The 23,766-nt window shown below is 35.2% G+C and overlaps 1 protein-coding gene across 1 annotated transcript; it reads right to left on the reverse strand.

Annotated features, from left to right (window-relative positions):
* Positions 1-2,683: 2,683 nt before the first annotated feature.
* Positions 2,684-23,551, reverse strand: LOC129264830 (equilibrative nucleoside transporter 1-like). Its single transcript, XM_054902777.2, has 13 exons — positions 23,442-23,551; positions 22,819-22,984; positions 22,055-22,136; positions 18,382-18,515; positions 17,954-18,045; positions 14,535-14,585; positions 13,664-13,749; positions 13,113-13,161; positions 12,370-12,467; positions 10,702-10,845; positions 9,111-9,314; positions 8,493-8,686; positions 2,684-3,210 (listed from the first exon to the last, which is right to left on the reverse strand). Exons 2-13 carry the CDS (start codon positions 22,938-22,940, stop codon positions 3,090-3,092), a joined length of 1,377 nt encoding a protein of 458 aa, XP_054758752.2. The 5' UTR covers positions 22,941-22,984; positions 23,442-23,551; the 3' UTR covers positions 2,684-3,089.
* Positions 23,552-23,766: the final 215 nt, after the last annotated feature.

Raw genomic sequence — 23,766 nt, forward strand, 5'->3', positions numbered from 1 at the left:
TGTGTTTTTCCAGACTCTTTTAATAGAGCACTTGTTCCAAAGAAAAAGGGACGCCATCAAAGCATTAACAGACTGAGCATTTTTTTACAAACTAGAAAAAATAGGGGCATTTATCAAAAGTAAATTATGGCATGCATATTAAAATAGGGTATTCAATTAGAGGTCAAAGGGAATGAATTTCAGTATCAAAATCATTATCACTGAAAAAATATCTGCAATTGAAAGGTTGAAGAGATAATCTTTTCTAAATCTTTCATTTACCATTTTAAATGGTTCGACCAACACTTAAATTGTTGGATTCAGCGTTATGAAAGGTTGGATATAACATTTGGAAGGAGTGTCACTCCTCCAATCTTTCAACTGTTGATCTAACACTTTGGGTTTGATTTTAGAGCGAATTAATCAGTCATTCAATCAATTAAACATTCAATTAATTAAACATTCAATGAGTTAATCTTTCAATCAAATCAATCAGTCATTCAATCGATCAGTCAGTCATTCATTCATTAAATCAGTCAATCAATCAATCAGTCAATCAATCAATCAGTCAATCAATCAATGATTTCATAAGTCATTCATTCAATCAATCAATCAATAATAATCAGTCATTCAATCAATCGATCAATCAATCAACGATTCAATAAGTCATTCATTCGTTAAATCAATTATTATCAATTAATCAATCAATCATTATCAATTAATCAATCAATCAATCAATCAAATTATCATGAATTTTCATATCAAAGTTAATATTAATTTCACCTTTTGTAGCACAATCAAATTTCCAATTATCTTATTCTGTATTATGTATTATTCATATTTACATTTTTTATTAATATGATTATACATTCTTTGAATTCAATTAATATCAAACAAACAAATAACAAACAAACAAACATATATTTTATCCCTAATCAATAGAGTTCACTTTGAGATATTTCAGTACTTTTTTATATCAAACTTTAAGAAGACTTCACCGTGAACACAATAATCAAACTACATTATCTATGATATCAATTAATTTGTTTACAAATTTTTCGGCATTACTCCTATTTGTTAAAGATCGATATGCTCGATCTGTAATGAAAATCATAAGTCAGAAAAATTGGAACCAGTGGGATTCGAACCTGCCATCTACTGCATGCTTTCCGGGCAGCAACTTAACCACCAGGCTATTCTGGTTCACGGCTAGGCCACGATGAACTGGAATTCAAATACCTTCGATCTTCTTCTTTCTGACTCATTAGTATCCGAATGCTGTCCGCCGTGGACAATATAGTAAATGAAGAGGCTTTAATAGGAGGAAATTAAAATTTGTTAACGAATTTTTCGGCATTACTCCTATACTCCTATTTGTTTAAGATCGGTATGCTCGATCTGTAATGAAAATCATAAGTCAGAAAAAATTGGACTTCGACTTCGTAAACAAATTATAATTTCCTCCTATTAAAGCCTCTTCATTTACTATCTATTGTCCACGGCGGACGGCATTCGGATACTAATGAGTCAGAAAGAAGAAGATCGAAGGTATTTGAATTCCAGTTCATCGTGGCTTAGCCGTGAACCAGAATAGCCTGGTGGCTACGTCGCTGCCCGGAAAGCAGTAGATGTCAGGTTCGAATCCCACTGGTTCAAATTTTTTCTGACTTATGATTTTCAATACAGATCGAGCATACCGATCTTAAACAAATAGGAGTAATGCCGAAAAATTTGTTAACAAATTATAATTTCCTCCTATTAAAGCCTCTTCATTTACCATCTATTGTGCACGGCGGACGGCATTCGGATACTAATGAGTCAGAAAGAAGAAGATCGAAGGTATTTGAATTCCAGTTCATCGTGGCTTAGCCGTGAACCAGAATAGCCTGGTGGTTAAGTCGCTGCCCGGAAAGCAGTAGATGGCAGGTTCGAATCCCACTGGTTCTATTTTTTTCTGACTTATGATTTTCAATACAGATCGAGCATACCGATCTTAAACAAATAGGAGTAATGCCGAAAAATATAGTAAACAAATTATAATTCCTCCTATTAAAGACTCTTCATTTACATGAATTAATAATTTATGTACATATCTATACATTTATTGGACATTATGATAAACTTGTTTGATACTGACTGATATATTTTCTTGTCTTCCATTTGTAATCTCAGACTACATTTCGACATAGTAAAAAAGAGGTTAATGGTGGTTCGAAGCACGGTAAGTCTCTCTTAACAATCCTTTTTGGAACCCTTTAAGGTATAGTGGTAATATAATTTATGTGAACACTCTTGGGAGAAAGGGATTCTAATATTCGACGATTTCGTAAAAGTATATTACTTTGATTTTGAAAATATTAATAATAATAATAATAATATAGGGTATTTATATTGCGCACATATCCACCTTGTTAGGTGCTCAAGGCGCTCCTATATTACCCGGCTAAGCTAGGCGTTCATAGCGCACACAGCTATTAGGAAGTATCCAAGAGAAAGAATGCAAGAAAAATAACAGAAAACATATAGGCCTACTTTACAATGGTCCATACGTTGAATTAAGAAATGAAATCGATTGATTTTATTTTGAACAATTATTTTCTATGTATAATGGTTATAATGTTATTTGTACCCTATATCGTGCCATAATCGTTGCAACCTCATCAATTTTTGCTCTCGAAAGGACGAAGGACTATTTTTTTTTATTCGTTTGCCGTTTTGTCTAAATAATCGAATCATAACTAAACTTTTTGTACCTAATATGAATCACAAGTTTCACTCCTGTTGCGTGACTGTGATCAATATTCCTCAAAGGTTTATATATTTCAGTAAAATACCATAAAATACATCGTCAATATCTCTATTTTCCACCTTACGCTTCTTCTCTCCCATCCTTTGCATACGTATAGAGGCGTCGGAGTGACGATGATAATAATTCTACTTTACTGGAAGAGGTGTCGGTGGACATCGTATATAAGTCTTAAATTCAGTTATACAAAACGGTAAAACATTGCCTCCATCTTAGAAAGAAAGAGATAAAATATTCCAGATTTTTTATAGACCTGAAAATAAAATGATGAAGAGGAAGAAGATCCCGGTCGAACATTCAGAGGTCAAATGGTGACGATCCAGGGAAAAAAGCGCGAAAACTGTACACCACAAAATATCCCCAGGATCAGGAAAAATGCCATCATGGATGCTGCTTTGCTCGCCCAAGTCGGGTTAGAGACAGAACTGAAAGAAAATAAAAGAATCACAGTACCCGGATTTGTAATTTTACACACTGGCATAAAGCTCGGGGGGGGGGGGCTCCCCTCTCCCATTTCTCAGGACCAAGAAAAAATAAGAAAAAGAAACAGACAGATATGATATTATGATTATGAAATACATTATTTTCTGAATATTATGTCAAAATCTATCACAAACTTGGATTTTGGTAATAAAATGTCTAAATTTTTGCTCCCTTGCAAATTTTTATCAATTTTACACAATACGCCATATCGAGCCTCTTTAAAATTTTGGGCTCTTTACGCCACTGACTTTACATTTTAAGATTTTACTATTATCATTTCGTAACCAAAAGATTTAGCGATGTTTCGTACATTTACAGCCTTTTTGGCACAAAGCAGTTACAATTTGTCTTAAAAAACACATTCTTTAATTATTTAGGCTTACATTCATTTCAAGTACACTTTTTGGTAAGCTATATATTTTGCAATATCACACGTCTTTTACTAAATAAATAACGCAAACTAGGATAAGGAATCCACTTTTTTTTATTTCGAGGAGACAAGCCTATAGAAAAAACAGCCCTTTTTAAAAGATCGTGTATTCATTATTTTGTGCGAACATTCTAGAAAAGATGACAATTACGCAAAAATAGGGACAATCATATATAGTTAATAAACTATCTGACATCGCCGGAGAAGAATGGTGAAACATCTCCTGTTAATTGCACAATTATTTATGAAGTCATGAAACCCAGATAGGATCAGTTATGATTGTTTTGCAAAGTGTACATCGATAATTATTACTATTATCATTGTTATTATTACGAAGTTACATTTATGCATGTGTGTGAAATTAGGTAATGAAACTAAGTTTAGGGACATGCCTCACATACAAGCTTTGTTATTTTCGGCAGCCCCTCCGTTTTACTCTAAAAAAATTTATTTAAGGCAGCTTAATGTTATTAATTGTGTTTATCAAATCTATAGGCCTTATTATGTTTTATATGATATTATGCATTGTTTTATTCTTTATTTTTATGCTCTGTTTTTTATACAACATTGTGAAACGGAAAACAGTAAATAAAATGAAATGATTAAAACGTATTCAAAATGCCTAAATTCTAGGTCTAAATCTAAAAAAAAAACATAAAAAAAAAAAAAAACGCGCACGCAAGTTTATTTAGATTCGCAGCTTATTCTATATTTATAACGTGCTTGAATTATCCAGTTTCAGATCCTTTTCATGATTTACAAAACATCAATAGAGTGTCCTGTTCTTAGATCCGAAATCTATTTTTTTCGGCTCGCGCTGCCGTCAATTGTTTAGTTATATACTTATCCCGGTCGTTTATGATTACTGTACGAAAAGTGCTTAGAATGTCATGTTTTTAGTTTTAAATATCTTTTTTTTTTATTTAATTGTTGAAATATCTATCGTACTCATGGTTAACTGCAGTTAACAGCTCCCTTTTCGATCAGGCCAGAACTTATAATTGAAATTTCTTCACGCTCGCAGTAATTATGCATGTAGTTACATACGCATCTTGTACGGGATCAATAACATTGCCCAGAATATTCAATTTTCTATACAAAATGCATGAAATTTCCAAAGATTTTATAGCTCGCGCTTCTCACTCGAAATATTTAAATAGGGCTATTGAGATTACATATTGATGTTAAAGGAATAAAGCTAAGAAGTGATTGTTAGGACTACCCACTCAAAGAAGATCAACTTTGAGCCGCCAATCGGGAAAATATTGGTAACCCCCCCCCCCCCCCATTGAGCTGGATCGGCCCCTACAGGGGATATAATAAAAAGGATAGTTATAATAATCATCATAGAAATAATCATGAAAGTATTTACTACTATAGGTGCAGATCGAAAAGTTTGCGGGGGGATTTGAAATCCCAAGAGCAGATTTTTGGTGGCGAGTAACGCATCAAGCATAGACCCTACCCATTTGCGGATCTAGCTTTTGCTTATGTGGGAGGGGAGCTCGAGAAATGTTCATTCAGCTTTATACAATATGGGTATAGGGTGGAAACATGTTTTAATCCACATTTAACCAAATCGGCCGCTAAGAGATGTTTTTGATGGTGTCTCTGAAGGGGTGGTATTAACAGTGATTTTTTTGCTTTATTCTTATAAACAAGATAATTAATCTGATTTTTTTTTACAAGGGGACACTCTATTCATATTTTGTAGCATTGAAAAGAATGGATTTCTTTCTAAATTAACTAAGCGAGCGAGAAGCGCGAAAAAATATTGATATTCCGATTTGAAACAGAAGATTTTAAGTACATTTTCCATATAAAACAATCTGTGTCACTCAACAAACAAAACGAGCGCGAAGCGCGAGCTGTCTTCTTTCTCATTTTATACTTATAGAAACGGGCATTATTAACAGGGCCTGTTACAACCGATAATGTCGCACCAACGCATAATGTCACACCAACGCATAATGTCGCAGATTGCGACATTATGCCAAGAGCGTCCGACGCATAATGTCGTAGTTTTTCTAACGCATAATGTCGCAGTGGTATTTTCTTCAGGACTCGAGCTACAGATAAGATATAAAATATGCTTTCACTAAGTATTTTGAGACACGAGAAAGAGAATTAAGTGATTTGGAAATCAGGATTACTTATTGAATGGATATTTATCGGTTTATTGCCATTTCGTCTACTGCCTTTTTCACCACTATCGCATGGTCTGATATCATTTCGTCTACCATTAGTAAGTCAACAACTATCAACATAGTCCAATAACCATTTCGTCTAAGTACCATCTCGTCTAATAGCCAGTTGGTCTACTAGCCGTTTTGTTTATTATCATTTAGTCTAATTGTATTTTTTTCAATTGGTCCAATATCCACTTTGTCCAATATCACCACGTCTACTACCTTTTGGTCTAATAGCCAATTGGTCTAATAACCACTTGGTCTACTCTCATTTCGTCCATGTTCCATTTGGTCTGACTTCAGTTGGTTCGCTATCACTTTGTCTAAACCCATTTCGGCTAACAATCATTTGGTATCGTTGCCATGGGTCCAATCACCAATAGGTCCAATCACCATCTCGTCCAATCATCATTTCGTCCAATAGGCATATTCATTTCATCTTATAACCATAATGGTCTACTGGCACTAGACCTCTACGGTGACTCTATGTATCATTGCCGACTTGTTGCAGTACTACTCCTGATTTGTGGTTCAGATCAGCTCGCGAGCGCAAAAAAACCCTTTTCCATCCGCCGACAGGGCATAGGCGGATCCAGGGAAAGGTCCGCCCCCCCCCCCCCCGCATAAAAAAGGAAGGGGAACGAAAGAAAAGAGAAAAAACGGGGAAAGAGAGAAGGGAAAATGAGGAAAAATAAGAGCAGACAGAAGAGTGAATAAAATAGGGTGAGGTGAAGACTTGGAAAATCAAAAAAAATCTTTCATGTCTCAAAAGAGGCGCGATAGCTCAATCGGTAAAACGGGGGTTTCTGATTCCGGTGACATGCATTTGATTCCTAATTGGTGCGTTAGTGTCCCTTGGGTAGGCATAATAGTCATTATGCCTACCAGGTCCCTTGGAGAGGACTTTAAGCCGTCGGTTCTCTGGTTGCTTGCTTACACGCATTCATGCTTTCTTAGCAACCAGGTAAAAAAAATCACCATGTACTATATAGGCTAAAATTTTCGCTCGCGCTTCGCGCTCGCATCCACATCCACTTCAGAATTTTCATGCATAGTGCTTGGAAAAAGTGCATAAATTTACCCCTTTTCGGACTGGAATATGAAGTATTTTTAGCTCGCGCTTCGCTCTCGCTTTATATTTTTATGCTTTTTCAGTTCTGATTTGCTTTGCAAATTGTACATCGATAATTATTACTATTATTGTTTTTACTATTACGAAGTTATATTTATGCATTTGTGTAAAATTAAGTAATGAAACTAAGTTTTGGGGCTGGCCTCACATACAAGCATTGCTTATTTTCGGCAGCCCCTCCGTTTTACTCTAAAATACAAAAAAATCATTTAAGGCAGCTTAATGTTATTAATTGTGTTTATCAAATGTATATGTTTTATAAGATGTTATGTTTTGTTATATTCTTTATTTTTATGATATGTTCATTATAATAAACAACATTGTGAAACGGAAATAAAATGAAATGATTAAAACATGTACTGTATTCAAAATGCCTAAATTCTAGGTCTAAATCTAAAAAAAACGCGCACTCAGCACCCAAGTTTATTGAGATACGCAGCTTGTTCTATATATTTATAACGTGCTTGAATTATCCTGTCTCAGATTAGAATATCAAAAAACTTCTGCTCGCATTATTAACATTAATGTAAGGAGATACCTAGTTATCCATCCATTTTACGATTTACAAAACATTAAAAGAGTGTCCTGTTCTTAGATCCGAAATCTATTTTTCTCGGCTCGCGCTGCCGTCAATTGTGTATTTATGTAACTCGAATCCTGAAGAAAATCCCGGTGATTGGACCAATGGCAACGATACCAAATGATTGTTAGCCGAAATGTGTTTAGGCAAAGTGATAGGGAACCAACTGAAGTTAGACCAAATGGAACGTGGGCGAAATGAGAGTAGACAAAGTAGATATTGGACCAATTGAAAAAAAATACAATTAGACTAAATGATAATAAACAAAACGGCTAGTAGACCAACTGGCTATTAGACGAGATGGTAATTAGACGAAATGGTTATTGGACTATGTTGATAGTTGTTGACTTACTAATGGTAGACGAAATGATATCAGACCATGCGATAGTGGGGAAAAAGGCAGTAGACGAAATGGCAATAAACGGATAAATATCCATACAAAGAGTAATCCTGATTTCCAAATTCTCTTTCTCGTGTCTCAAAATACTTAGTGAAAGCATATTTTATATCTTATCTGTAGCTCGAGTCCTGAAGAAAATACCGCTGCGACATTATGCGTTGCGACATGTGACATTATGCGTTGACACTTTGCTGCGACATTATGCGTTGCGACATGTGACGTTATGCGTTAGAAAAACTACGACATTATGCGTTGACTGCGACATTATGCGTCGGACGCTCTTGGCATAATGTCGCAATCTGCGACATTATGCGTTGGTGTGACATTATGCGTTGGTGCGACATTATCGGTTGTAACAGGGCCTACAAACATTCTACGATTATGTAGACTAAAAATTGCACTTTAAGTTATCTATCTTACATACCGTCCCTATACTAAGACAAATTTCAATGTAGAAATGAATTGTCGGATATCACATCTTATCATGAATTACCTTGGACCATCCATCATGATAATGGTTTTGAGGTAGCCGTTAGAGAGCGAGAAAATGACGACGAGGATGGCATACCCGATGTCGTTGTCGATCCATATGGGTAGAGTTCGACGATCAGGGCGGTAGTTGCAAAAGATGAATATAACGAACACCAGACGCAAGGTCACCCAAATCCACGTCAGACGAGGGAATTTCTGAGGCCAAAATGAAACCGAATTCTTCAGCTTTATAATCACTCCATATTACATATCTTCATTTCATATGTATTTTTATGGGAAACTTAAAGTGTAGTTCGATTTTTTTTTAACTTCATCATTATCGTTTCAAGCATTGTTTCATAATTCTCGAAATTAAATTTATTTCCTCCTATGCATCACCACTTTCGCATATTGTTCTACGAGGAATTGATGCACTGGGTTAAGAAAATCACTAATAATGGATATGATACCAGTTAATACCAATTACGACAATGATGGTAATGAGAATAACAAGAAATGTTTTATAATAAAATGGACGTAGAAGAAGAAGGAGGAGAGGAGAAGAAGAAGAAGATGAAGGAGGAGGAGAAGAAGGAGAGAAGAAGAAGAAGAAGAAAGAAGACGAAAATAACTTACTTACCCATCTAAGGCGAGGTATTCCGGGAATGAGACTTCCCAAGAAATCACCAAAATTGAAAGTTAAGAAGCAGACAAGGGGTGTAAAGTAAAGGTCAACAAACTCTGACTTGTGGTCATTCGATGACTGAATCTCTACCAAGACCCCAGGAAACAGAGAGAGCGTCACGAAGAACGTCATCCAGATATTGAAAATTTGCATTTTTATCTAGAATAAACAGAAAATGTTACTGATTACTTTTAAACTAATATAAGATGTTGCTATACCTTGACAAAGACATCCCATTATTTCCATTCTTTTCCAAAAATCAAACCATCTTTTCCTTCATTTATATTGCAATCGATTTGAAGAAATTTGATAAAAGGAGATATTCTCAAGAACACAAAAGGTTCCCGGATCAACTATAATGGTGTTATCAAATCTTCATCACCCCCCCCCCCCCCTTAACTATTTTTTTACATCCAAGACAACCTTAAAGGTTATTATGCATAGACACAAGCTTATCCCTTTTATCAATTTTTGTCTTTCAAGTACATAATATGTACTTGAAAGACAAAAATTGATTTTCATCAGCAAAAGTCAAGTCCACCCATGTTGATATGAATCTAAAGAGAAAAATCGACCGAGCATAACGCTGAAATTTTCATCAAAATCGGATGTACCATAAGAAAGTTAAAGTTTCGCTTATTATTCACAGAACAGTTATATGCACAACTCACTGATATGTAAATGAGAGAGTCGATGCTGTCCTTAATTCACTATTTCTTTTGTTTATTTTTGTTTGAATTACACAATATTTCAATTTTTACATATTTGACAATAACGACCAACTTGACTGAACTACAAAATGTTAAAACAATGGTAATTCCACATGTTCAGCGAGGAATAAAACTTTGTTACACAAGACAATGAGAGGAAAATTGAAATATATCATATTCCATAAAATGAAATATAAAAGAAATAATAATAATAATAATAATATAGGGTATTTATATTGCGCACATATCCACCTTGTTAGGTGCTCAAGGCGCTCCTATATTACCCGGCTAAGCTAGGCGTTCATAGCGCACACAGCTTTTTAAGGAATTACTTCCTACCGGTACCCATTTACCTCACCTGGGTTGAGTGCAGCACACTGTGGATCAGTTTCTTGCCGAAGGAAATTACGCCATGGCTGGGATTCGAACCCACGACCCTCTGTTTCAAAGTCCGAAGACTAATCCACTGGGCCACAACGCTCCAGTGAGTGGGTGGTGTCATACCTCCCCTCACTTGCATACTGATCAGGATGTGAATAGAACTGTTTAGTGAAATTGAGCGAAATCTTAAAATAGCATAACTTTCTTATTTTATATCCGATTTTGATGAAATTTATCGGATGATGTATACATGCACTTGTACACTGCACTTCACCAGTACGACATTACACCAGAGACGGTGGCCTCTACATTCGGAAGAAGAAGAAGAAGAAGACATTTTCATTGTTATGCTTGTTGAATTTTTCTCTTTTTATTAAAATCAACTTTTTGTTGGGGTGGACTTGTCCTTTATATGAGGAGATGGGGGACATTTCTCCCCCATTCCACGTACTTACATCCCAGAATATCTGTGCCAAATTGATAGATGTTAAACAGCATTGTGATCGAGAGCTGTTATCTACAAGACCAGAAGCGGCTTTGTTGATTTCATCAGCGGCTTCGTTTCCTCTGGCTACACCGAGATGATACTTCACCATTGTCTATATGACATGGGTTAATGATGGAGAAAACAAGATTGTAACTTTATATAAAACGTGAAAATCTGCTGAAATATTCGAACAGCATCCAGAACTCGACTTCGAAGGTAAAACTATATTTCACACCAACCCTTCTCCCTGCTATTTTAAAGACCCTGACCGGTGTAAAAACAATCATATATCAAAATAAAGGTAATGATTCATACAATACGAATATACCAAAAATATCATATATATCTCCTTCCAATAGTTAAAAATATTAAATAAAAATCAAAGAAACTGCTCCTCCAAAGCAAAGTACGCTTCGATTGAGCACCCCCACGTCGCCTGGAAATGATGACGTCACGTTGTGTCAGGAGGGTTGTGATTCCATAGGTTTGTGTACAAAAGCATAGGGTATTTTCTTCCATTTCCATGTTATGAATCCATTTTTTTTTTTCGTTTTCAGATGAAAATGGCACTCAAAATTATTCACTGTTCAAATTGTTGTAAACCTACAACTATTCACTACCTTTTTTGTGATTTCTTTGTTTGGCTCTTATTGGGCCTAAATTGCTATGTCAGGAAAAGTTGTTATACATAATCTAAATGCAGATAGAATTGAAATCTGCGCCAAATAAGCAGAAAATAAAATATGGCAAAAACTAGTTCAAAACTGCAGATTTCATAAATTCAAGCTTGTGGGTAAAAATATATGTGATATCCCTCTGTGATAGAAGTGAAGAGAATGAAATGCGTTATCTGGAAAGCAAAAAAATCACCCAGTTTTTTTGTGTACAAACCTATGGAATCCCGACGCTTCTTACACAACGTGACGTCACGGCGAGGCAGGTGAAAAGCACAATAAAGCCTATTTTCTAAGCGGGGTTCGAAACCCGATAATTGGAATATTCTTAAGCAAAATACTCAGCTGGGAAGCGGTGAAAATGCATAAAGCATACCTTGGTGTATTTAGTAGCTTATAAGCTTTCGATTGGTATATAATTTATCAATTTCATTTTCGGGTCCGGTCTGGATCTTTAAGAGAATCCATTCATGCAATGTCAAATCATTGTTTATTCGTAGCACATTGTGAACAGGGGCGTCAATCCATGTTTTGGATTGGGGGGGGGGGGGGCAAAAACGAAACAATCCAAAATTAAATCAGAATTTTGCGCGTGTCGAAATATTGTAAATTTTGTAGCTTTAACAGTATATGCCATGTTGAATGGTTTTTAGTGCTTTCCAATACCTTTTAATACATATTTGCATTGCATATTATCTTTTTTTTTCAAGTTTTCAAAATCATTGGGAGGCAAATCAATATGTTTGCTCCAGGGCCCTGTCCACGGAAGATTATTTTATCGTTATACTGGGGGTGCTGAGCATTGTCACAGCACCCCCAGTAACAATAGATAATCATCCGTGGCCAGGTCCATGGTTTGCCCCCAACTTCTAATGGGTGTGATCGCCCCCCCCCCCGATCGACGCCTCAGATTATTAGTGTTCTATTATATGGCGACAATAGAAGAAATTGAATCATTTTACCATTTTGTAGAGAAGACAATAAGAGACGATGCATATAAAAAGAACAACAACAGCAGTAGTAAAGTAGCCGACTGCCGCACTTCTTTGAGTACCAGCAACTAGAGAAAAACACAATTATAATCCATTCATTTATATAACATGTAATTGTTATATTATAAGAACAAATTAAAGACCCATTTTTTTAGAGTTATTCATCAGGTCGAAACATTTCACTTCCAGTTCTAGTAAAATGTTATCTTCTAACTAATTAACTCTATGGTTATTGTATTCTTAACATAAAATTCATATTCAGGTTTACTCAAGGCCCTGGGAAGCGGGGTGCTGGGGGTGACAATTTCCTTGGGGGTGCGACGTGTATTCTCCATTGGCAGCACCCCCAGGTATTCTGGAAGATGTGTAAAATGAAAAAAAAAAAGTGTAACCAATATGACCTATATTTTGTAGTGAAACGCTTTTTTTTTATTTTTTTGGCTTTTCAAATTTATCTGGACCAATTACATCAGCACTCCCACTTAATCTAATGATAATAATGATCCCTCCATGCAAACCCTCACATCATCAATTTCGATAACCATTATAATAACCAATATAACAAGATTTTTAACGTCAACGTAATTCTACATAGTGATACGTATTGATTGAACTTGTAACATATAAATTACAAGTTATTGAATATATATTAACGCATGCCCACAGATCATATAATGAATCTGTGTGACTGAATCGAATCGATCAATACTTACTTGCTATAGAAATGATTGCAGCGATAGCAACAAAAGTTCCGCCGAAGCCCTAGTTGGGAAATAAAAAGAAGATCATGGAATGATATTAATATGGGATATTAAGTCATACAGAATTTGCATTTCGATTTTTAGGCCTGTTAATTTCATAGTATCATTATTATACGATGGCGTATGACCCTCTCCATCACACTCTGTAAAATAATCCAAGTTGAGATTTCATTCTCAATCTCATTAATCAAGAGTTTCTTCCAACAATCTCATTCGTAATCTCCATCTCTTTCACAATCTCGATCTTATTTATAAACTCAAATTCATCAATGATATGCCTATCAATCTCATTCCTAAACCCGACCCCGTGTAAAATATCGATTTATCAATTTTCACTCATAATCACTATCTTTCTCTATAAGGCACTCAAAGTTTACCAATTTGTCTTGATTATAATTCTTCAATTTCAATCAAAGAATTACTTCTGTGTGTGACAACGAAAACTTGAAATATATATATATATATATATATATATATAACTTATATAAGATTGAACTAATTACCTGTCCGACGAGGTAACTCTGGATGTAATTAGGAGGTAGTTTGGCAAGGAGGCAATATAACCCTGATTGATAAATGGCAGCAGAAGCTATACTTGTAACAAGAGAGAGAGAGAGGGGGGAGAGTGTGTGTGTGGATGTGTTGGTGGGTGTGTGTAAGGTAATGGTAAATGGAGGGAGAGGGGCAGATCGAAAATAGAGAGGGAGAGAGAGAGGGAAAATAAAATATAAAATTTATCTTCTATCGTTCAATCTAAAGATGAAAATCACAGGGGCCAAGGAACCGGGAAGGGTGGACGTGAGGGAGGGCTTGCCCCCCCCCCATTTTTTTTAAATAAACGTGTGCAAACCGTTGAATAGCTGATTGTGTTTTTATATACTTGGATGTAAAGACTTAAAGAAGGAAGCTTATTTGCCCCTCGTCACATTGGGTTGTCTCTGGTATGGTGAACATTTTAATGGATGAGATTTTAAGTGCCTCTCAATTTCATATTTAATCCATTTACACTAGTGGCAGAAACTGCTTCCTTTGCATGGTGAAACATTCCAGCTATTGACACTCTTTGCTGTAAAAATCAAAACCTGTATTTCTTAAACATCATACTATATGGCCTCTGGTCCTTCTGTTGTCATCAAGATATCGTCAAGCAGTTTCTCCCTCTCTCGATCCATTCCCTTGCCTTTCTTTTTCATTCCCTTTCCTGGCCCTACTTCCTTTCTAGTTTAAAGTTTCCTTACTTGACTAAAGCCTAAACTTATTGTTTTTATCAAAATCCTAGACTGTGAATAGGTAAATCAGTTTAAAAATTAATCATAAAAAATACCTCTCATGTCTGCATGTGGAAAAAGGTAAGGATAGATATTTTGTTCTTACCACTGAATAGCACAATAGTAATCATCGTTATCCAAAAGAACATTCCCGGCCCTACAATATAAACAAGAAAATAGTTAAAATATAAAAATTTACATTCACGTAATAATTTGTCTAAAACATGCAGTCTTAACATAAATTTCCCTGATTTCTCATCGGAAACAAATTATCATTGGGGACACTATATCCGAACTTAAGTTAGAAATGTTAACCTGGCAATTAATAGAATACAATAATGCATTTTTTTCTTATTAACTCCAGGTAATTTTCCAGAACACCATCATACATGGTGTAAAAATAGTTTGTATCTAATCTAATTTTGTTTCTTTTTGTGTGTGTTATGACTTAAATATTGTTTATTATATCATTACTACAATAATTCGCATCTGTCGTAAACAAATTATGTGTGAAATAAGCAGGTTACCAATATGAATTTGGCCCATACACACCAGTCCTGTTATGTTCTTGTTAATTCTTTTTTGTAATATTTTCTGAGGCAAACACATATTTTCGTGCGTAAAATTGTAAATTGATACAATGTGTTTTATATTAATTCACCCATCCTATGTACCCATTCTCTTCATAATAACCAAAATGTGTCATAATCGGGGTTTTTTAATGTGAAAATAGATTTTTATGACAAACAGCCAACCTTTTTCTGCTCCTCCATCTCTCAAGGGCATGTTGTTCAAACACTAACAAAAATAAATTGGATAAGGTTTACATCCTCTTTTGAAATCCTCATTAATTCTTGATTTGAACTTACTGATAGCATGAAATTTGACACGTGCACCTACATCACTTAATCATTTACAATAGACATGACATTGCGAAATCAGAACAAACAGACACGCTCTATAAATCACGTCACTAGACATGTAAACAAAATTATTTGATATAAAAATTGTTATGATCGTGATAACCAAGTATATAAATATCATTTAGTCTGATTGTTATTGAAAGTTGTTTGTACTATAATCGAATTTGTCATGAAGCTTCCAGCGACATTTGACATTGTAAAATTAAAAGAAAAAAAAATCTCATACCGAAATTGAAATAGATTGCAAAATGTTTGCCCCTTTTAATCCCTGTCACATATCTAACACCAGCTTAACCGTGGACGATTCGCAGACAATATAGATCTCTTTACAGATATCGAATCTTTACGACTCGACGCTATGTTCCTGGAACGCCGTGTGCGGCGCTCTTCACATCTTAAGCTTTTTCGGAACATTTCTTATACTTTCGTTACCAGAATCTTTGTCGTCACTAAATAACGCTCGTTTTTTATGTTGGCATTTTTCATTTTTTTTGGGGAAATACATGGATACAACACTAATGGTTTAACTTACATATCACTGACTTGAAATTAAAAAAGTTGAAACTGATTACAAAGAAAATACGGTTTTTTATTATATGTCACGTGATTGATGACGTTTTTTTTTACCCCTGTACCATAATACGTTCGGGGGAGCCACTTCCTTTCAAAGATGTACAACATGATTGTCTAAGAAAACTCGTAAAGCCGGTTTAAGTTTCATCGTCGGGCGATATATGTGCGTACAAAAGAATGGGTATCAATAGCAACTAATTTATTATTCTTCAGTTTATTTTCAATGAATACTCAGGCGTTGTTGTTTTTAGTAGTTTTTCTCATAGTGTAAACAACGTTCCCCGGGTACAGAGGTTTTGTTGCTCTCGGGTACTTTCCGATTTGAGAATTATCTTGTTCGTTTTGATCATCGTACACGTCTTTTATTCGGAAATATTCGGAAAAGAAAACGCAGCGATATTTAGTGCATCACATATACGGTATGTGCACACGTACACTGCATATCGCTTCGCATATGTGGGTCATCATTGACATTGTTCGCCGTATTATTCAGGGTGATGGGTAAGTGAAAAGTATGGTCGTGTGACCTTACTTCGCGCGTGACCATATTTCGTGGACGGTCGTATATCTCAGAAAGTACTTAATATCGTTATAATCTGATACCACTACCAGAAAAAGCCGTTAAAAAACTATCCTGTAGTGAGAGTTTCTAGTTGATAAGATTGGAATTTGTTTAAGCTAGGGCTAGGCGATTGGGCAGGCGCGCGCACCTGCCTCGCCCGATCCTCGCCCATATGCGCCCACCACTAACTTAGCACTTAGCAGGCAGGGTAGGACTTCGGACACATCCACACATAAACATCTCCAACTAAAGTGAGTACACTAACTACCCCAATTTTCACTTCCAATCTAAAAAAACACAAGGTGAGAGGATGTATTCCCTGTATGGGCAATGCATCCCCTCACCACCCAATTTTTTTTTATCAACAACTGTCCTTTTCCAGCCAAACGTTCTCTGCTCTTTAATTAATGATTAACATGGACAGTGAAACTAGCTGATCTTATCCTCAGCATCCTAACATAGCTTCAAACCACTACCTCTCTCTAAAAAACGCCCATTATCAACCACAATACAATCCATGAAATAAGCACAATTTGAACACAAAACAAAACCAAAAAGCCTGTGTATCCATTGACATCTTTTATGATTGATAAGATATCCACGCATAAAGGATTTGGACATGTTCAAAACCATCACCCCACCCCATGTGCGCCACAAATTCTACACCCTACACATACTATAATAGCCCCCTTTCAGCTCACCAAACGCAACATATGTTATTCATATCTGGTTCCAAAATACACTGGATAGAAGACTAGGCCAACTTCCAGCCAACTGGGCAGCAGCAATGACATGATTTTGATGCGACGTCGCGTCGTAACTACGTGCCGTGTGCAAATCGTAAATATATCTATTCCCCGCTCCGACTGTCGTATTCATGTGCGTATATATACGGAGCTCCTAAGGCATTTTAGGTGACATGACTTGTTTTTCTCAGGAATTATCAACTCCTTCCTTCGATTTATAAGACATTCCCCATGACTTATTATTCGTTTCCCTTGACTTACAACTCGTTTCCTCGACTTTTCTCTATAAGTCGAGGAACGATTAGATTTTAAAAAAAATAATAATAATAAATAAAATAAAAATGTCTTGTTACCTTTGTGGTTCCGTTTGCGACAGTGGCTTATAAGGCAAAATAAATTGAGGAGCCAGGCATGGTTCATATTATATGGGACAACACTTCTAAAAAGCCGCGAGTGAGCGAAGCAAGCGAGCAAAACTTTGAACTTTTTTAAAACAAACACATAGTTTTGTGATATATTTTGACACAATATTTATGCATGATAATTTTGTTTCACCCCTTTTCATTTCCTTTTATTCTTGTTCGCCTTTTTCTTGATCTTTAAGCTTTTCTGTCTGTTGTTTGTTTGTACACAAGTGATGTGTATTTGCTTGTGTACATACAAAATTGGTTCGTGGACGGTGTATTCCGTGTGGATAGGAGATATTACTCAACCAACTTACATTGTGATGTGTCTAATATAGCCAGAAATGTCGTGATGATAAAGAGGAAGAACATCATCACCAATCCAGCAAAACACCATATCTTAGATGTTCTACGAGAAGAAAAAATATGCCAAACTCGTATAATAAAATGAAACAATCTCCCTTTTACACAAATAAACATGATAACCGAAATTATTTTTTTAGATAATGCATGCCCGGAACAATAATCAACCACTATGAAATAATGTACATTTAATTTATAAACTTTCCAGTGGCTTTCCAAGAGCTGGAAAATAATTTCTTGATTATTAGTGTCTGATTTTAATCAATTCTAAATCCACAATTATTCATTAAAGCGATACAATACAATTTGTATTATCTAACAATGCTCTTGATTTATTCATCTAAATGACTCTGTACATAATTTTATAATATTGCAAATATACCTTGTTGGGAAGAAGAGTGAAAGGAATAGGAAGAAAATGTATGGAGTGAAGTTTCCATAGGCGACATATAGGGTGAAGTTGTCCTTGAAATCCACGCTGTCACTAACATTAGCAAATTTGTGATCTGTAAAATACTAAGAAAATGAAAAGAAGGAACGTAATTACGTATTGAAGGGATTATAGAATCCCCTTTTTGAAAACACCCGACACAATCATGAATGAAAACCACCTCCCCTATATTAGACTTTTTTTTATATTGGGAGGTCAATTTTTTGTCTAATTGCTAAACTCCTAACATCTCGGCATCACCATTCCAATTATTTTTCTTTTAAATAATAAATCATTAAATTTGATGATTATCATCAAAGACTGAACAGAAAAATAAATAAATCAAATCAATTAAAAAATCAATTCGAAATATCAAGTAACCAACATAATATATGAAACGACAGATGATGTTTTTAACGAAATTTTGTTTAAATAATATATTCAGACTTACTTTATCTTTCAAACTTGCATCATGATTGATGTAAGTCGATCATGTATCGGATGTAATCTCTCCCCTTCTTTGTAATAGGCATATTCTTCATTTATCACTATAATCGGTTTATTTATTTATCTATTTATTTTCTTTCTTTCTATCTATCTATCTATCTATCTATATCTATCTATCTATCTATCTATCTATCTATCTATCTATCTATCTATATATCTATCTATCTATCTATCTATCTATCTATCTATCTATCTATCTATCTATCTATCTATCTATCTATCTATCTATCTATCTATCTATCTATCTCTATCTATCTATCTATCTATCTGTCTGTCTGTCTGTCTGTCCGTCTATCTATCTATCTATCTATCTATCTATATCTCCCCGTATGAACAGACTACAAGACTATTCATCTATTCATCTATGTCTGTATGTCTGTTTTTATAACATATACCTGTACATTGCCATTATAGAGACCACTGGCGTAAATCCGTGTTGATGGGCGGGGGGGATGACTGAAATATTTTGGCATTTTTTTGCAATCATGTTTTTAGATATGCAAGGAATTGTCATTGATATGTCCACAGTGGCGTACCGTGGGTCACGGCATTGGGGGGGGGGGGGCACCAGCAAAATTTTTTAATGACTGAGTGAGTGACCTAATAGAGACATTTTAAGGACAATGTCATTAAACGGATATGTATCTCACTCATCAAATAATGCGAGCGCGAAGCGCGAGCTGAATTTTTTTTATATTCACACCTAAAAAGGGACATTATAATCAAATGTGTATAGGCCTAATCATGATAGGTACCTGTCTCGCTTAACAATGCGAGCGCGAAGCGCGAGCTGAAAACTTAGATAATTCAGACCTGAAGTGGGGCATTCTAAGTTTTCTTTGTAGGAATTAACCAGGACCATACGTATTTCATTAACCAAATGATGCGAGCGCGAAGCGCGAGCTGAAAATTTTTGATATTCAGATCAGAAGAAGGGACATTTTAAGGACTGATTTTAGGAATTCATGAAAAGCAGACATATCTCACCAATCCATGAAAAATGCGAACGTAATCACGGACAGGAAATGTTTCATATATATACGAAGACCTTAACATGGGGCAATCACTTTTGAGTCATGAAAAAAAAGCATATGTCACTACATAAAACAATGATAACTCAAGTGCTAGGAAATATATTTGGTTTATATTGACTTGAAAACGGGATGTTTTGGTACAACAGGATTATATATCTCGTTAAACAGACAATGCGAGCACCGGGAACAATTGAGACGTAGGCCCTGGGCAAATTATGTTTCATAAAGTTATGATAAAAATGTTTCTTATGTAATGTAACTTAACATAATTATAATATAATATAACATTATAATGAACAATATTTTCTTCTTTCCCACTACGTTTCTCTTCCTTTCTCCCTCTTTTCTCCTTTTTCCCATTTCCCCGTTTTTTTTTTTTTTGGTCAGCCGATGGGGGGGATGTGCCCCCCATGTCCCCCGTAGTTACGCCACTGTATGTCCATATGGCAAATACCCCTCCAATATTATTATGTTTTTTACCCCATGATGGTTTAATGGTTTATTAGAGATTACATTAAAAAAATTTGACATTCCATCTTAATCCCTTCCCAAAGACCCCAACATTGATGAATTGGAAGTATTTCGTTTGGAAATGGTGAACTGGCTCTTTATTTGCATTTTATGATTCAATAATATTATTTTATTTGTTAAGCGGTATTTTTGGAAGAATTTTCACCAATAAAACAATTATCTCTTGTGATTTTTTTTTCATTTCTTTCGTAAAAGGTGGGGGGATGTTTGTACAGGCCATCCCCCCCTCCTCGAAAAAAGGGGGGATATATCCCCCCATCCCCCCGGGATTTACGCCAGTGATAAAGACAGTAAATATATCCCATGCAAAAACTGCATTTACATTTTAAATTTAATATAAATTATTGGGACTTTACGGCGTAAGACAACAGTGGATTGTTTTATTGATAAAAACAAATTGTTTGAACAATAATTTATACAAAAATTGTATTTTTTCAGAGAGAAATATTGCTCACACATTCCAACTCCACTGAACTTTATCTTTACATAATTTATACAAAAATTATATTTTTTCAGAGAGAAATTGCTCACACATTCCAACTCCACTGAACTTTATCTCTACAATATGCTTACAGCGGTACAATAATAAGAAGGAACAATGAATGATTCAAAATTGCTCAACTCATGTCACGGTATTTAGCCAGTTACAATTGGTACTAACCCCAATTCACATAAAAGTCAGAACACTCTAAAAACACTGAGTAAAATCTTACCCAATGTTGGGTAGAAAGGGATCATACATCTTTGCTTTGTATTTTCCCCCATATTTGGCTATTTCAACGCAACACTGCGTAAAATTTACAAAATTTGGGGTATCTTTTTACTCAACCAACATGCATGTTCCCATTTTACCCAATATTGGGTAAACCTTTTTAGAGTGAAGCGTCACAGGGCCCTGGGAACGATATTTTAACTGGGGGTGCTGATGTAAATTTGAAAGCCCCCCCCCCCCCACAAAAAAAAGGGGGTTTCACTTCAAAATGAAGGTCATATTAGCCCAGAGAAAGTTGACAATCAGGAAAGAAGGGTTTTACTCCAAAAATGTAAGTCATTTTGGTTACATTTTTCAATTGTTCCACACCTACCAGAATTCCAGGGGTGATGCCTAATAATAATACACGCAGCACCCCCAAGGAAAATCGTGATCTCAGTACCCCCGCTTTCCAGGGGCATGAGCCTCTTTGAAAACATCATGTTTCATAATTACATCCAAATTATTATAATCATTAAAAACACATGGTCATGTACGGAACGAGGTCTGGTTCGGAAAATATTCATGATGAACAGCAACGGCCAAGATATTGATCAATGAAAGTATGAACATGCATAATAAATTAACAAATTAAATTATTTAAAAAGTAAGTAACTAAGTGTTTTAAATATAAATATGAAAAGTACTGAATTGTTTTCATGCATTTAACAAATAAATCTCAATATCCTTTAAATACCTGAACTAAATAAACCTATAAATGAATGAATAAATGAATAAAATACAAATAAATAGATTTAAAAAATTAAATTGATATAAATAAGATGTATATTAGTATAATTACCCGTTCAGCTGTAATGAAACTATTCCATGGGTACAGGGTTCCAAGACCTTGGAAAATGAAGATAATTGTCACAAGCCCAAATCTAAGAAACATAGAAATAACCATATATCGTTGTCAGGATGTAATTCAAGTTTAACATGGTATTTACCACATATCGCTGTCAGGATGTAATTTAAGTTTGATATGGTATGTTCTGTTTTATTTTCGTAAAAAATATAATCTTCCAGTTATCTCCATACACTTATTGTTCACATAGTGATAGCAGTATTACATTGCATTAGTAGCATAAGTAGTAGTATATAGTTTTAAATGTAGTAGGAGTAGTAGTGGTGGTGGTGGTGGTAGTAGTAGTAGTAGTAGTAGTAGTAGTAGTAGTAGTAGTAGTAGTAGTAGTAGTAGTAGTAGTAGTAGTAGTAGTGGTGGTGGTGGTGGTAGTAGTAGTAGTATATATAGTAGTATAGTATAGTAGTAGTAGTAATAATAGTAGTAGTAGTAGTTGTAGTAGTAGTAGTAGTAGTAGTAGTAGTATTAGAAGTAGTAGTAGTAGTAGTAGTAGTAGTAGTAGTAGTAGTAGTAGTAGTAGTAGTAGTAGTAGTAGTAGTAGTAGTATAGAAGTGTTTTAAAATAATGATATATTCATCGTATAAAGTTGGATTTTCTAAATTCATTATACCCGAGTTTTTCGGTACAGACTACTTCCCTATAATGAGTTTTAATGTTTTCTTGCTTTGATACTACTCTACTGCTAATATAAACAGTATAACCTGTCTTTTGGTGCTCTCCTGATTTCTGGCTCGTCCTTTGGTGTCTCTTTATACGATCTCGGTTGATCTTCATTTTCCATTGGTGTTAACATCACAGAATCACGGGAATATTGTCCGTCCATACTAAACTGCTCTTTATCTTCTAATTACGACTGGATTTTGAACACTGCAATCAAGACCAGCGGTAAATCAAATATAGCGAATATTGTAATGGTTAGCCGTTTGTCATTTTTTTTTTAATCTTCGAAATTCATAACACAGCAATTTCAATTAGCGAAGGGAAAGAGACAGGGGCTTGGGATGTTGCTCCGCCCTCCCTTTAGAAAGGAGATAGAAATGATCAAGAAGAAAAATATGTGAACGGGAGATTCAGAGAAATAAAGCAAAATCACCTTTACGTCAACCCCATCAATATAATTATATATTGCTATCTCTCATCAACAATTAATAGAATACAATGGCTATATACAACATTTAAATACATCATGAAAGCGGATTACTAATTCCATGGCAAAGCAAACTTTTTGTTTAATATTATTTTATAGCAATAGGAGCCTTGAGATTTTTTTTTATATCACAACGGCATAATTAAAAATGACAAACCTAATTTGATTTTAACTTACCCGATAAAGTCGGTCAAAGTGTCGAGGTAATGAGCACTAGTCGAAACCTAGTTCTAGTACAAGAGCATTATTTTAATCAATGCATGCGCTTTAATAATCTCTGTGTAACTAGCTTTATGATTTTCATGCGGAGCGAGGATGAGTCAAAGAATTGTGGTGTAGCCCATGCAGGCCTAGTCATGGGCTGGTGAATGTTGATGCCACCCCCACCCCCTCTCCAATATCCAATATCTGACAATGTATCTGTTTGAAAGTCTTCGGAGGTATTCGGTAAATGTGCGATACGATAGCCCAGGCAAGCAGATATGACATTTCCAAGGGCAGG

This window comes from Lytechinus pictus, chromosome 7, assembly GCF_037042905.1.
Source record: "Lytechinus pictus isolate F3 Inbred chromosome 7, Lp3.0, whole genome shotgun sequence".
NCBI classification, from domain to species: Eukaryota; Metazoa; Echinodermata; class Echinoidea; order Temnopleuroida; family Toxopneustidae; genus Lytechinus; species Lytechinus pictus.